The sequence below is a fragment of the Sinocyclocheilus anshuiensis genome, unplaced genomic scaffold, assembly GCF_001515605.1.
Source record: "Sinocyclocheilus anshuiensis isolate Anshui unplaced genomic scaffold, SAMN03320099.WGS_v1.1 scaffold1378, whole genome shotgun sequence".
NCBI lineage: Eukaryota > Metazoa > Chordata > Actinopteri > Cypriniformes > Cyprinidae > Sinocyclocheilus > Sinocyclocheilus anshuiensis.
In genome coordinates, this window is record NW_015554155.1 from 189,919 (window position 1) to 205,768 (window position 15,850).

Here is a 15,850-nt window from a genome sequence, read left to right on the forward strand (position 1 = left end):
GTGACGTCACCAAGGTGCAGGTGTGTGAGAGTGCAAGTCTGAAAATGCAAGTGCATGTCTGCAGCCAGACCCTTCTCCTGATATCTCCTCCTTAGAGGTACAGGAGGAACACTGCCAAAGCTCTCCAGCAGGCTTCTGGTATGCATATACAAAAACTGTCAGAAACAGACTCCATCAGGGCAGCGAGACCTATGCTCACAGCCCAGCACCGTGCAGCTCGATTGACTTTTGCCAGAGAACACCAGAATTGCCCACCATTGGCGCCCTGTTCTTTTCACGGATGAGAGCAGGTTCACACTGAGCACCTGTGACAGACGTGAAAGAGTCTGGAGATGCCATGGGGAATATTATGCTGCCTGCAACATCATCCAGCATGACCGTTTTGGCAGTGGGTCAGTGACAGTCTGGGGAGGAATACAGTCACTACCTCTACTCACACATACATCCACGTGCTAGTCAACAGTACTGCTGTTATGTTAGGTTCCGGGATGAAATCCTCAGAAGAATGACTGGTTTTGAGTTACTGTTGCCTTTTTATCAGCTCGAACCAGTTTGGTCATTATCCTCTGACCTCTGGCATCAACAAGGCATTTTCAGCCACAGAACTGCCACTCACTGGATAGTTTATCTTTTTAGGACCATTCTCTGTAAACCCTAGAGACAGCTGTGCGTGAAAATCCCAGTAGATCAGCAGTTTCTGGAATACTCAGACCAGCCCGTCTGGCACAAACAACCATTCCACGTTCAGACTTTTAAATTACCTTTCCATTCTGATGCTCGGTTTGAACTTCAGCAGATAGTATTGACCACCTTTACAAGCCCAAATGCATGCTGCAAGATATTTATGTTAACGAGCAGTTGAACAGGTGCACCTACTAAAGTGGCCGGTGAGTGTGTATATACAGGTGCATCTCAATAAATTAGAATGTCGTGGAAAAGTTCATTTATTTCAGTAATTCAACTCAAATTGTGAAACTCGTGTATTAAATAAATTCAATGCACATAGACTGAAGTAGTTTGTCTTTGGTTCTTTTAATTGTGATGATTTTGGCTCACATTTAACAAAACCCCACCAATTCACTATCTCAACAAATTAGAATACTTCATAAGACCAATAAAAAAAAACATTTTTAGTGAATTGTTGGCCTTCTGGAAAGTATGTTCATTTACTGTACATGTACTCAATACTTGGTAGGGGCTCCTTTTGCTTTAATTACTGCCTCAATTCGGCGTGGCATGGAGGTGATCAGTTTGTGGCACTGCTGAGGTGGTATGGAAGCCCAGGTTTCTTTGACAGTGGCCTTCAGCTCATCTGCATTTTTTGGTCTCTTGTTTCTCTTACTGAAATAAATGAACTTTTCCACGACATTCTAATTTATTGAGATGCACCTGTAGATATACATTAGGTGTACCTAATAAATAAAATCATTAATTTCTGAAATTTTGTTTTGAACAGTAGTGTAGATGCAATTACTTAATATGCAAATGTGACTTTTTTTTTTCATACTTTATTAGAAAATGTTTCCAACATGGTATCAATAATACAATAACAGCCTACCTAAGGAAAGCATTGCACAATATGAATGAGATATATAAGAACTACAGCAAAACAAGATAAAAATTAACATTTAAATAAATTACATTACGAAGCATCATTTATGGGGCATCTCATATACCATTACAGTATATTCTGACTTAAAACCAAAGCATTTTCTTATATTTCATTTCTGATCAAGGATTTTAGGCATTGTTTTTGTTCATTCCTGAATAGTAAGAAACATTTACAAATCACTGCATAATTTTACATTTCCGATGTCATCATTCAGTGCCAACCACAACTCAAAAAGTACACAAGTAGTGACCGAGTGAATTCAACTGATATTCAGAAAAAAAGAGCTCAGGAATGTGTTCCAAAACACAACTTAAGCAAAAAAAAAAAAAAGAAGTAACTGAACACTGAGGCCTGCAAGTGTAAGCAGTAGTGTTATCAGTCATAAATGTGATTCAGGTTAAAATTTAAATATAAAAAAATAAAATAAAATCCAGCATTGCTCATTTGTACTGGAGGATGACCTTCAGTAAATACAAGTCTGATGACATATTCTTTGTGTCACATATTTATGCCAAAGCACACATGAAATAAGGCCAAATAAATGCTGGTGTGTAACTTTATTGAAAGCAACAGTGGCACACCGAACATTGGGAGCTCTTAGACCTTACAGTAACACTTTAAATAGCAAAACCACACGAGCAGGTCATTATTTGTTGTCCTACCTAATGATAAAGCTTTGATTTCCCCCTCATGATTAAATACGTATGTATAATATTCATCATGGGAAAACATTGTTAGGTTGTAAAACAGTGATTTGAATATTGAACATCCATACCAAATTTCTCATCTCATCTTTATTTTACCAATTAAAATGCATTAAAAAAAATTACACATTTGTGTTTGGATCAAATTGTTACATCTAAACAGGCTGTGTTTGGTAATCCCTGAACATGCTGTAAAGAAAAAAAATTCAAGTATCAGCTTGACAAGTATTGGGGGGGCGCTTATGGGTTGGGAAAAAGGCAGCATAATTTCATGTCTCCCACATGGCTTTGTTCATTATTAGAAGAAATAGGAGGGGGAAAAAAAAAACATGTTATTTTACAATCATAACTGGAAAGTAAACCATTTTTCCTGTTTCACAGACTCAAGCACCTTGCAGATCTGGAGAGCTTTTCATTAGACTCCATCACACACGCAGCACACTACTGTGAGGTATGAACATAGCATCGACTAAACGTTATGGTAACCAATGACTACTGAGGATTCTTTGTAACAAACAAACAAAACTGAATATTGCAGCAACTCAAAATATGACACCGAGCAAAAGTGCATTTCTATAGTTTTGTGCTGAAATGAACAGCAACAGAAAAGGCTCTGGCAAATACATGTTTTTAAAAGCAAAAAAAAAAAAAAATTATATATATATATAAAAAAAAAAAAAAGGATGCAGTTTCAAGCTGCTAATACCATTTATCTGTGGTGGTTCTGAACAGATGCTAGTCATTACATGCTGTAATAAACAATGAGGCCAAAGAGAAGCGTGAATAATACGTTGGCTCGACACTGCAGAAAGCAGCATGGAATGAACTGCGGTGGTTGATTCAGGTGAAAGGAGAGATGGTGAAACGAAATGGGAATGATGTCAGAGGCGAGTACATCAAGGCTTTGGCTGGTTCTTTAGTCAGCTTCCTCCTCAGACTCTTCCTCTTCCGCTGTCTCCAGCCAGGTGAGCCACTGGTTCACCTGAACAAGAAAAAAAAAAACTATGTAAATTTGTTTTTTCCAAAGAAACGGTGTGTCACCGTTTACTGCAGTAGGATAATTACCTGGAACAATGCATTTCCCTTCCCTGGAAACTCCTGGGTAATATCTTCTTTCCATGCCAGGAAGGCCTCTTCTTCAATTATCTCCATATCATAGAAGTTGACAAAGTAGCGCAGTAACATTCCTAAAGAGATAAGAGACCATTAAAGACAGAAAAACACTAATTTCCTCTGATTACTTCAATGTCTGTCTCGGTAAACACACTTCAAGGCTTCCACACCTTTAGACCAATGAATTTCCATGACTTTCCGCATTATTAAAATATTATTATTATTATAAAATCATCAAGGTCTGGGGGGGGGATGATTAGTACTATTATTTTAATTAAAAATAAAGAATTACAAAGATACAAAAACATGCATTCCTTCAAGTCTGGGGTAGTTATAGTATTCAGTCAGAACATTTTTAGCCGTACCTTTGGGAAAAGCATGGGCGTTGCAGTGGACTTGCAGTGCGTAGAGTGCACTGACTTGCAGGTCCACGTGATCATGCAGGAATTTTTGCATCACCGGTTTGAAGGCAAGTAGCAACTGTTTTTCCTGGTCAAGCTGCTCTTTCGTAGGTGCAGATAATTGGTCATCATCTTCAGTGGTATAGATCTCATGGATAATGTACTGCAAAAAGCTAGAAGAATTTTGGGAGGGTTAACCAAGTGTCCATAGAGTAAACCTTCAAACCATTTAACAAGATACATTCGGGCCAGCATGTCCATCTTCATACCTGGTCATAAGAATGTTAACGAAACCCTTATCAGTGTGCAGTTTTGGAGAAATGTTGTCCTTGATCCACTTGTAGATGGTTTGCGGGGCAGGATCTGCTTTAATTTGTTTCAGCAGCTCCTTCTCCAGCTTCATCAGAGGGAATAAGAAGCTCAGGCCCTTCCCCTCCAGAATCTCCAACATACGATCTTTGTTTTGATCTATTTCTGTGGGTAGAGATAAGAATATTGGAAATGAACACCAGTCAATACACAATACAAAATGGAAAATTCATATTCATTTCTTTATAAAGTGACTGGATTTGTTAAAGTTATTTAATAAATCAGCCAACTGAATTTTGAACTTCTACATTTTGCCAACTGAAAATGTCAACCCTGTTACCATGATTTTGGATAGTAAACAACTGAAACAAAGTGGATAAAACTGAAAACGTCAGCATTAGATTCTCTAAAGTTTTTTTATAACTCCTACAAGTCAAAGTAAACTGTAGAAGCATCAACCCTGTTACCATTCTAAAGGCATAATTACATACTAATTTTAAAGGGGACATCAGATGCCCATTTTCCACAAGCTGGTATGATTCTTTAAGATCTTCATGAAATGTCTGTAACATACTTCGGTTAAAATTCCTCAATGGTTGTGTAAAACAACAGCCTTTTTACCTTGTCAAAAACAGCTCTGTTCACAGCGACCCGTTTCATGCAGGTCTCTTTAAATGATAATGAGCTACTGTTCACCCTACCCCTCTCTTCCGTGGGGCGTGTCGAAACAAGACATTAATTGCTGCCTTGGATTCTATATACTGCTCGGAGGTGGTATTTTTCAAATAGCTAGCTCTCTATGTAGAAACCGGCTGCAAATTACTCCCACTCGCGGGATGATACGGGTTCAGACTCAGACAGTACAAAACAAATTGGCTTCATGTTTTTTCAGCTTTTCTGAGTTGGCAGACGCGCCAAAAAAAAGTGAAACCTTCATCTGATGTCCCATTCAAGTTGATTTACTTAAAACTTCTCAAAAATTGAAGAGGCACACAAGAATGACCATATAGGGAGGAAACAGTCACACATACCTGGCAGCATCTTCTGCATGTTGACCTTGCTCTGCTGGAATAGGTCGGTCAACCACTCCCGATCTTTCGTTTTGGTCATTTGCTGCAAGCAGAGGAGGAAAAGAGGAAAGTGGGTGCCGTTCTCCAGAGGGTGGGCCAACTCTGCCATGCTCACAAGCTCAGCAATGATCGCCTGGGCAGCAAACTGAGCCAGGTAAGACTTCACCAAGGGAATATCCAACTCAATCTTGGGACACTGGTCCAGAACATTGAGGAAAGCCTGTAAAAAAAAACATGTCATTTGAGGAAACGTTGAGTTCCAGTTTCAGTCAAGATGCTGTGAGGGTGAATTTCACTGGTGTATACAAACCTGCATAAAGTTCTCCCCTGTGACCAGCCCCTCCATGCGGAGTGTGTTGATCAGAGTGCTGACATGCTCTCGGTCCTCATCTGGGCTCTCCAGTGAGCACATGATCATCTTACTCAACATCTCAGGCAGGAAGTGTTTGGGAGCTTTCATCTCTCGCACCCCATTCACCGCATTGTTCATGTTTTTGCTGCTCAAGTAAGCGGTCACAACATTCTCCTGCAAGCAAATTCAAGGAACAGCTCAGTCAAAAGTTTCTGTGAACCATTTTCAGCAATAAGACATTGAGTGGTACGTACAGTCATCTTAAGCAGTTCCTCCTTAGCAGGAGGTGGCTTCTTAGTTGTCTTCTGTGGCTTCTCCTGAATTGGAGGTGGGTTGGTTTTCAGGCCAAGTTGCGGTGGCTATAAACAACAGAAAGCATTAAATGCACCTTAAAAATAAAAAAAATATGGCATTTTGTTCCTATGCATGAACTACAGTACTCATTACCTGTCCCAGCGGAGGTGTGGACGTGCGTGGAGGTTGAGCACTTGGCGGAATCATGGTAGGTATCTGCGGCTGCAACTTTGGCATTTGGTTTTTGTTCAAAATGAATGACTGAGCAGGTCTCAAGCTAATCTGAAATAGGACGAGAAAAATCCTTTTAGTCATTAATCCTACCAGATCAAAAACATTTTCCTGCAAATTAAGCAGACTACGCAGAATACAATGTTCAATAGCATTTTTTTTTTCAGTACAGACTTGTACTGATATTAGTGTATGACAATGATACATGTTTATCATTTGAAATTAAAAATAAGTTTTTTTTTTTTTTTAAATACCTCATCAGCATTCAGCTGTCCTTTCTTGATAAAACGTGGCGGCATATCCTTGGACTGAGCTTGCTGTTGAGATGAATGAGTCTGGTTCTGGAAAAGCGGATTCTGGCCCTTTGATAAAACCAGAAGGAAAAAAAAACAAAACACAACAATACACTTGTAAATTGGACTAATATATTGATGTCTTGAAGCATTAGTTATTTGGTAGTTGTGCATTTACCTGGTTGGATTTCATGAAAGGCTGAGGTGCAGGGGCCATGTGGGCACTGTGCCCATTGAAAAGAGGGTTTGTGCGACGGCCCAAGGTGGGGGAATACCTGTCCTGAATGACCCCAGGGCCAGTACCAATCCCACTGCCTACAACCAGACAACAGTGTTATTAAGCTGGCAGTGAACCATAGAGCAAATCCAGTCATGCACCACCTGTCCCAGAAATGCCAACGCACTTCAGGACATACCTGGCATCTGCCCAAACATATCCGCTAATCCCCCGAGAGTTTCTCGATCAGGTTTAATTCTCGCCGGCAGGAAAGGACTTTCTTGAAAGAAGTCACTCCTAATTCCTTGAGTCATTGGTGGAATAAAAACACCCAAATCCTGTGAGGAACAAAGAAAGAATAGTTCATATTTAGGAAGCAATGTTGACTTGAAACAGCAATGTCTATGGTAATATTCTGAACTGCAAAATGACTGTAAAAACTGATTTAAACAACCTCACAGTTCAGTATTGGAGGGAAAAAAACCTCTAAAACTCACAGGTCTCCACAATGTATTGAAATAAAATCAATATCGCAAAAGAGCTTATGCAACATGTAATTAAATTATTATGGTATTATGGGCTGTATACGTGTAAACAAACACACTGCTAACATTATTAGTCCAACAGAACATTATTTGTCAGCAGCCCAAAATTAAAGCCTGGTTTACCATTCGAAAATGAAATTAAGACATATTGCTATTGTAATTTACTGTAAAAACATGATTTTTTTGATACATTTATTTTAATATTTTTATTTCATAAATCACAAAAATTATAGTAATACTGAATTGGCCAACAACAGTGGGAAATATTGCCTATGAAAACTCAAGTGCAAAGAGACTTCTGAAAAGGTCAGTTCTTAATAAAAAGTAAAATCCAAGTATGAACACCCCAATTTAAGTTTCTCCCAAATCATTTAGCGCTAAATTTTAAACTAATAATTGATCACATTTAAATTAAAATTAATTTTAGATTAATATTTAAATCTAGAGAGCGAGAGAGAAAGAGAAGGGACTTTAAGCTTTTTTTTAATTATTTTTTTATGCAGATGCACTCCCCAGTAAAATCACCCCACTAACTTTAAAATGATTAATTCTTTCCATACATAGCTATTCAAAGTCATCTGGTGAAAATTCCTTAATTTTGGTTCCATATTTCAATATACGTCAAATCAAAACAAAATCAGTTTCTCAGAAAACAGTTCCCTTCAGACGTACAATCACATAACTTGCCCCATCCTAAATAAAAAGTCCCCGGATTTGTAAAAATCATGTGAATGGCCCATTTCAAATGTCAAAACGGCATATTTCACAGAAAGGCAACGAGTTTGCAGGTACAATATAAATGCATTCAAACACTTAATGTTTATGATGCAAATCCATAATCATTAACTGGCGGGGTCCCACCTTTACTGCATCCTGGCGGATCTGGTTGATAGTCTTCGGTCCATTATCAATAAAAGCTTTCCGAGGCACCCAGTTGTTCTCTCGCAACTCCACGGTATCCTGAAGCAGGAAACGAATCCTAGCAGGCAAGTCCTTGTTGTTCATTAAGGATCGCATACGGCCGAAGTACTGATCCATTAAAGACTGTGAGACAAAGGGGTGTTAGGAAATACCACGGTCTTAATGCACCCAAAGTCCTGCTAGTCTTAAAGCAGCTTACCTTGGCTTTCTCATGATCTAGTCTTGGCCCCACAGTTCTCATTATCTGACAGAGGCACTCCAAATCCTCCCCCATATCCTTAAGTTGGACTCTTTTCTTCTTTTCCAGAAGCTACAATTAGGAGAGTTCAAATGCAACAACATTAGGTTGGAAATCAAGTAGCCGGCATGAATATTTCAATGGAGGATTTATGAATAACTCACTGTTTTGATGCATTTATGAAGGATAGACTCATGAATGAGATCGAGTTTGCCAAGTTCTCCAATGAATTTGATGTTGCCCAGCATTTTGATCTTGGCAATGCCACGCTGCTCCTCCTCCTCAGAGGTGAGAGGGCTGTCATTTTTATCATAGACTGTTAGAAAAAAAAAAAATCATAAGTAAAATATCAGGCAATTCAGTATAGTTGCTTTAATAATATTAGCACGTCCAAGGTCTACTTACGGTCAACATTTCTGGTGCGGTTTTCAAATTCATCCTGAAGTTTGGATATCAGAAGTCTCCTGAATGTCTGTAGGAGAAATAGTGGAATAAATACACCAACACAGTACACGGTGCTGTTAATCTTCTTGCAAATGAATAAAGAGGAAATTCTTACAGTGCTCTGCTTTTGTGATGACTGGATCTCTGTTGATGGGCCGTCAAAGTTTGGAGCATCCTCTGCCAAACGCAGACATAGCTGAGCATATAGCGAGCTATACTTTGGCTCTTCAAGGGCTTTGTCTACAATCTAGTTGAAGTGAACAAGTAGATGATTCAACATTAAAATAAAAGCCTTGGCATGTAAATGCAGAGAAGACCTGCCACTGTCCTTGAGTGTTAATGTTAATTTAAATATTCCCTTTTATTTGAGGTATGAAGCTTACATAAAATGTCAGGTATACGCATGCAACTGTCCAAAAATGTGCCAAACAATGGTTTTCAGGTGAGCGAATCCACAAAAGCTTTGGCGCCTACACTCTATTTTTTCATGCCTCATTATTGCATGTTCTCATCGGTTTGTTCTCACGTGATGATCTTGCACAAGAAAAGTTGGCATTGCCAAGTTTCACCAGTACTGGTATTGTGCGACAACTCTAGCCTACATATATAACAAACAAAATCCTCACCAGCAAGATGATCCCTTTGAGGACGAGCTTTGAATCTACGCCCACATTCAGGAGCTCAAGGCATAGCTTGTCAAACTTTTCAGGGGTCAGTTTATTAAGTATGCTAAAAAAAACAGAAGCAAAATGGTCCATTTTTCAGTAAAACCCATTGAAACAAACAAACAAACAAACCAATTCAAGTACATAGTCTTTTATATCATTCTCGAAAGGTAAATCAGCACAAACTGAATGAGGAGATTCATTTCAGGCTCTTACCCTCTCACTTTCCTGAAGATTGCATCGTGTCGTTCTTTTTCGTTTGAGGAGTTGACATCTCGTCTAGTGCTTCGTGAAGGAACCCATCTCTGAACGCCAGGCCCTGGGGTTTTCCCCAGGAACTCGCTAGAAAACAACAGTGCACAGTCATTTGTTTGGTCAAGCCTTTAGTGACTTACTAATGTCAGTCATAAAACATCAGTATTGAAATATCTTTGTGTGCCATTCAGAAAGGAGTCTGTCACCACCCTTAGATGACTAAAAGACACTTGAATAACTTGACTAGTATTTCCTTACAGGACAACACCTCAGATTCAGAACAAGCTACTTATAATGTCTACATTTAAAACTAATGTGACAACTGTAATAAGTAGTATCTAACCAAGTTTAGACATTAAAGTCGGCATGAAACAGAAGCTGAAATTAAGCTATATCAAAGTGTAAAGGCTTGAATGGAAAAAAGGTGGGCTGGACTTGATTTTGTCCACCAGGAAACTGGCTAGAAGGAAAAAAAAAACAAAACACAACAATACACTTGTAAATTGGACTAATATATTGATGTCTTGAAGCATTAGTTATTTGGTAGTTGTGCATTTACCTGGTTGGATTTCATGAAAGGCTGAGGTGCAGGGGCCATGTGGGCACTGTGCCCATTGAAAAGAGGGTTTGTGCGACGGCCCAAGGTGGGGGAATACCTGTCCTGAATGACCCCAGGGCCAGTACCAATCCCACTGCCTACAACCAGACAACAGTGTTATTAAGCTGGCAGTGAACTATAGAGCAAATCCAGTCATGCACCACCTGTCCCAGAAATGCCAACGCACTTCAGGACATACCTGGCATCTGCCCAAACATATCCGCTAATCCCCCGAGAGTTTCTCGATCAGGTTTAATTCTCGCCGGCAGGAAAGGACTTTCTTGAAAGAAGTCACTCCTAATTCCTTGAGTCATTGGTGGAATAAAAACACCCAAATCCTGTGAGGAACAAAGAAAGAATAGTTCATATTTAGGAAGCAATGTTGACTTGAAACAGCAATGTCTATGGTAATATTCTGAACTGCAAAATGACTGTAAAAACTGATTTAAACAACCTCACAGTTCAGTATTGGAGGGAAAAAAACCTCTAAAACTCACAGGTCTCCACAATGTATTGAAATAAAATCAATATCGCAAAAGAGCTTATGCAACATGTAATTAAATTATTATGGTATTATGGGCTGTATACGTGTAAACAAACACACTGCTAACATTATTAGTCCAACAGAACATTATTTGTCAGCAGCCCAAAATTAAAGCCTGGTTTACCATTCGAAAATGAAATTAAGACATATTGCTATTGTAATTTACTGTAAAAACATGATTTTTTTGATACATTTATTTTAATATTTTTATTTCATAAATCACAAAAATTATAGTAATACTGAATTGGCCAACAACAGTGGGAAATATTGCCTATGAAAACTCAAGTGCAAAGAGACTTCTGAAAAGGTCAGTTCTTAATAAAAAGTAAAATCCAAGTATGAACACCCCAATTTAAGTTTCTCCCAAATCATTTAGCGCTAAATTTTAAACTAATAATTGATCACATTTAAATTAAAATTAATTTTAGATTAATATTTAAATCTAGAGAGCGAGAGAGAAAGAGAAGGGACTTTAAGCTTTTTTTTAATTATTTTTTTATGCAGATGCACTCCCCAGTAAAATCACCCCACTAACTTTAAAATGATTAATTCTTTCCATACATAGCTATTCAAAGTCATCTGGTGAAAATTCCTTAATTTTGGTTCCATATTTCAATATACGTCAAATCAAAACAAAATCAGTTTCTCAGAAAACAGTTCCCTTCAGACGTACAATCACATAACTTGCCCCATCCTAAATAAAAAGTCCCCGGATTTGTAAAAATCATGTGAATGGCCCATTTCAAATGTCAAAACGGCATATTTCACAGAAAGGCAACGAGTTTGCAGGTACAATATAAATGCATTCAAACACTTAATGTTTATGATGCAAATCCATAATCATTAACTGGCGGGGTCCCACCTTTACTGCATCCTGACGGATCTGGTTGATAGTCTTCGGTCCATTATCAATAAAAGCTTTCCGAGGCACCCAGTTGTTCTCTCGCAACTCCACGGTATCCTGAAGCAGGAAACGAATCCTAGCAGGCAAGTCCTTGTTGTTCATTAAGGATCGCATACGGCCGAAGTACTGATCCATTAAAGACTGTGAGACAAAGGGGTGTTAGGAAATACCACGGTCTTAATGCACCCAAAGTCCTGCTAGTCTTAAAGCAGCTTACCTTGGCTTTCTCATGATCTAGTCTTGGCCCCACAGTTCTCATTATCTGACAGAGGCACTCCAAATCCTCCCCCATATCCTTAAGTTGGACTCTTTTCTTCTTTTCCAGAAGCTACAATTAGGAGAGTTCAAATGCAACAACATTAGGTTGGAAATCAAGTAGCCGGCATGAATATTTCAATGGAGGATTTATGAATAACTCACTGTTTTGATGCATTTATGAAGGATAGACTCATGAATGAGATCGAGTTTGCCAAGTTCTCCAATGAATTTGATGTTGCCCAGCATTTTGATCTTGGCAATGCCACGCTGCTCCTCCTCCTCAGAGGTGAGAGGGCTGTCATTTTTATCATAGACTGTTAGAAAAAAAAAAAATCATAAGTAAAATATCAGGCAATTCAGTATAGTTGCTTTAATAATATTAGCACGTCCAAGGTCTACTTACGGTCAACATTTCTGGTGCGGTTTTCAAATTCATCCTGAAGTTTGGATATCAGAAGTCTCCTGAATGTCTGTAGGAGAAATAGTGGAATAAATACACCAACACAGTACACGGTGCTGTTAATCTTCTTGCAAATGAATAAAGAGGAAATTCTTACAGTGCTCTGCTTTTGTGATGACTGGATCTCTGTTGATGGGCCGTCAAAGTTTGGAGCATCCTCTGCCAAACGCAGACATAGCTGAGCATATAGCGAGCTATACTTTGGCTCTTCAAGGGCTTTGTCTACAATCTAGTTGAAGTGAACAAGTAGATGATTCAACATTAAAATAAAAGCCTTGGCATGTAAATGCAGAGAAGACCTGCCACTGTCCTTGAGTGTTAATGTTAATTTAAATATTCCCTTTTATTTGAGGTATGAAGCTTACATAAAATGTCAGGTATACGCATGCAACTGTCCAAAAATGTGCCAAACAATGGTTTTCAGGTGAGCGAATCCACAAAAGCTTTGGCGCCTACACTCTATTTTTTCATGCCTCATTATTGCATGTTCTCATCGGTTTGTTCTCACGTGATGATCTTGCACAAGAAAAGTTGGCATTGCCAAGTTTCACCAGTACTGGTATTGTGCGACAACTCTAGCCTACATATATAACAAACAAAATCCTCACCAGCAAGATGATCCCTTTGAGGACGAGCTTTGAATCTACGCCCACATTCAGGAGCTCAAGGCATAGCTTGTCAAACTTTTCAGGGGTCAGTTTATTAAGTATGCTAAAAAAAACAGAAGCAAAATGGTCCATTTTTCAGTAAAACCCATTGAAACAAACAAACAAACAAACCAATTCAAGTACATAGTCTTTTATATCATTCTCGAAAGGTAAATCAGCACAAACTGAATGAGGAGATTCATTTCAGGCTCTTACCCTCTCACTTTCCTGAAGATTGCATCGTGTCGTTCTTTTTCGTTTGAGGAGTTGACATCTCGTCTAGTGCTTCGTGAAGGAACCCATCTCTGAACGCCAGGCCCTGGGGTTTTCCCCAGGAACTCGCTAGAAAACAACAGTGCACAGTCATTTGTTTGGTCAAGCCTTTAGTGACTTACTAATGTCAGTCATAAAACATCAGTATTGAAATATCTTTGTGTGCCATTCAGAAAGGAGTCTGTCACCACCCTTAGATGACTAAAAGACACTTGAATAACTTGACTAGTATTTCCTTACAGGACAACACCTCAGATTCAGAACAAGCTACTTATAATGTCTACATTTAAAACTAATGTGACAACTGTAATAAGTAGTATCTAACCAAGTTTAGACATTAAAGTCGGCATGAAACAGAAGCTGAAATTAAGCTATATCAAAGTGTAAAGGCTTGAATGGAAAAAAGGTGGGCTGGACTTGATTTTGTCCACCAGGAAACTGGCTCGTTGTTGTTTGCTATTGCTGCAATCTCTTGAGTGACAGGTTGCGCAACGGTGCACACTTCTGAGAACAGATGTTATTTCGATTAAGGATTATGAGGGGACATGAATAATAATAATAATAATAATAATAAAAAAAATTGATTCTGTCTCTCTCTGAAAATGCAGCTCCAGGCTTCACATTTAGAAAAGGTTACATTTATTTTTTATTTAATCGATCTTAAAACAATCTTGTTTTCTTTATGTACTGTTGTGTACCTCGTAATGCACAAATAACTAAAACAGCATTTTTAAATTATTAAATGGTCTATTACTGAATTCTCCAAATGTACCTGTTGCCGACAGACTTGGGATAGTGCTGAGGTGCACCCCTACCTCCTCCTCCGCCTGAAGAAGCACTATAAAAGTGAAAATTAGTATTCTGAGGTTTATTTAAATGAACGCATCTCCTTTTCCAATCTATATACCCCACATCCCAGGAAGATGTGTATGAAAGTTCTTTCTAACCATCAGCTCAATTAAAAAGCTACTAATATGTCCCTCCTTACTAATTAATCCTTAGTTAAATTAACGGTCTTCTGAAGTGGCATAAGATCTATTAAAAACAGTGTATAAGTCCTCAAATGTTTACCTGAAACGAGAAGCTCCCCCCTCTGCAATCACACTCTCCACTTTGGCGGCTTGACAATGAAAGATCCTCAAAAAGAATGAGAGTGAAAGGGTGGGGGTGTAGAAACACGGCCTAAAAGAAGAGAAAAGCACTTTATTCATATATTTTTTCAAAATAAATGGAAATGACAAGCACTGAACTTTAACCTAAATGTACAGGAGAGATTAAATGGTTCTTCAGTCCCTGTGAAAAATGACAATACGGATAAACGTAACGCTCAAATCTGAACAAAGCACAAGGCCTCTGCCATGAGCTCAGATTTCACAAAAGAGCCTTGATTTATTAAACACATTCGAGCGGCATTATAATTGTGTTTATTAAAAGGCTCATATAAGACTACATACGGACGGTTTAAATTAATTTACATTTTATGATGGACAGTAATTAAATCACAAACTCAGTTGTTGTCATTCTCGTGCATTAGCATTGAGGCTAATTATCACTCGCAAGAAAACAGCCATTCAACGTTTAGAATCAACTCAACAAACAAGTGGAAACTAAAACCGGGCATCACGTTTAATAGCGGCTTCACTTGGCTGTACAATATTCGCCGTTTTATGGTCAAACGTGCGGTTTACCGGCAGGGTGGTGCGAGAGAACAGCTGATCTAATAACCGGACGCCATTTTCTCATAAAGGAGCATTTTAAAGCGAGTCAACAGAGCCGCAGTCAACATATAAACACTCAGCAGCTCACATACTGCGCTAAACCTCTGGGTTTAACGCGGTAACGGCGGTCGGTTCACCGGGATAACGGAAGGTAGCGGTTACAGGTCTAGCAAAGGTAGAAAGCGAGAACATGCGAGCAGTCGGAGCCATTTTACAGCAGCAGCAGCCCAGTATCTCGAATAACCTTACCTTTTCTAAAAGAACTTCAGCTTTGATGGTGGTGGGATTACCAGAAAAGAAAATAGATGAGAAAAGGAAACGAGTTGTATGTACACGTTAATAATAATCTGGTTAAAGAGCAGTGCGCCTTGAGGTAACTGGCCGCACCGGTATGAGGAGGAGAACTGTGAGTTGACGTCACGAACAACCGCGACTTTATTCACCCGACGCGTCAAACATGCTGGATGGTACGTCATCATCAAGTTTCGCTGCACCTACAATGCACCAAAAAGTAGGATGCCGAATAGTGGCGGGGATTTCCATTCAACTCAGTGACTCGAGTCTTTCGAGACAGTTCATCAAAAAGATTCACTGACTGACATTCGTGGCTCTTTCCCCGCAGTTTATCGTTTCGCCAGTAGGTGGCGACGAATCTTTTGAGCGAGTCATTGAATCATTTACTTCATTAAAGTCGGCATGGAATGCAGTGTTACGCATTACAAGTAACGCGAGTTACGTAATCAGATTACTTTTTTCCAAGTAACTAGTAAGAGTAAAGATTACT

The 15,850-nt window shown here is 38.9% G+C and overlaps 1 protein-coding gene across 1 annotated transcript in view; it reads right to left on the reverse strand.

Moving 5' to 3' along the window:
• Positions 1–2,387: 2,387 nt before the first annotated feature.
• eif4g2a (eukaryotic translation initiation factor 4, gamma 2a) overlaps positions 2,388–15,850 on the reverse strand; it is a 16,569-nt gene continuing 3,106 nt past the window's right edge. The window contains exons 3-22 of the mRNA XM_016463545.1: positions 14,420–14,530; positions 14,121–14,186; positions 13,292–13,417; positions 13,037–13,139; positions 12,526–12,657; positions 12,372–12,438; positions 12,131–12,282; positions 11,928–12,038; positions 11,669–11,851; positions 10,462–10,600; positions 10,224–10,360; positions 6,341–6,448; positions 6,009–6,137; positions 5,816–5,920; positions 5,520–5,735; positions 5,171–5,429; positions 4,100–4,304; positions 3,795–4,003; positions 3,382–3,503; positions 2,388–3,298 (exon numbers count right to left, since the gene is read on the reverse strand). Of these exons, the coding sequence (XP_016319031.1) occupies positions 3,233–3,298; positions 3,382–3,503; positions 3,795–4,003; positions 4,100–4,304; positions 5,171–5,429; positions 5,520–5,735; positions 5,816–5,920; positions 6,009–6,137; positions 6,341–6,448; positions 10,224–10,360; positions 10,462–10,600; positions 11,669–11,851; positions 11,928–12,038; positions 12,131–12,282; positions 12,372–12,438; positions 12,526–12,657; positions 13,037–13,139; positions 13,292–13,417; positions 14,121–14,186; positions 14,420–14,530 (2,746 nt within the window). The 3' untranslated portion in view covers positions 2,388–3,232. The remainder of the gene's footprint in view (positions 3,299–3,381; positions 3,504–3,794; positions 4,004–4,099; positions 4,305–5,170; positions 5,430–5,519; positions 5,736–5,815; positions 5,921–6,008; positions 6,138–6,340; positions 6,449–10,223; positions 10,361–10,461; positions 10,601–11,668; positions 11,852–11,927; positions 12,039–12,130; positions 12,283–12,371; positions 12,439–12,525; positions 12,658–13,036; positions 13,140–13,291; positions 13,418–14,120; positions 14,187–14,419; positions 14,531–15,850) is intronic.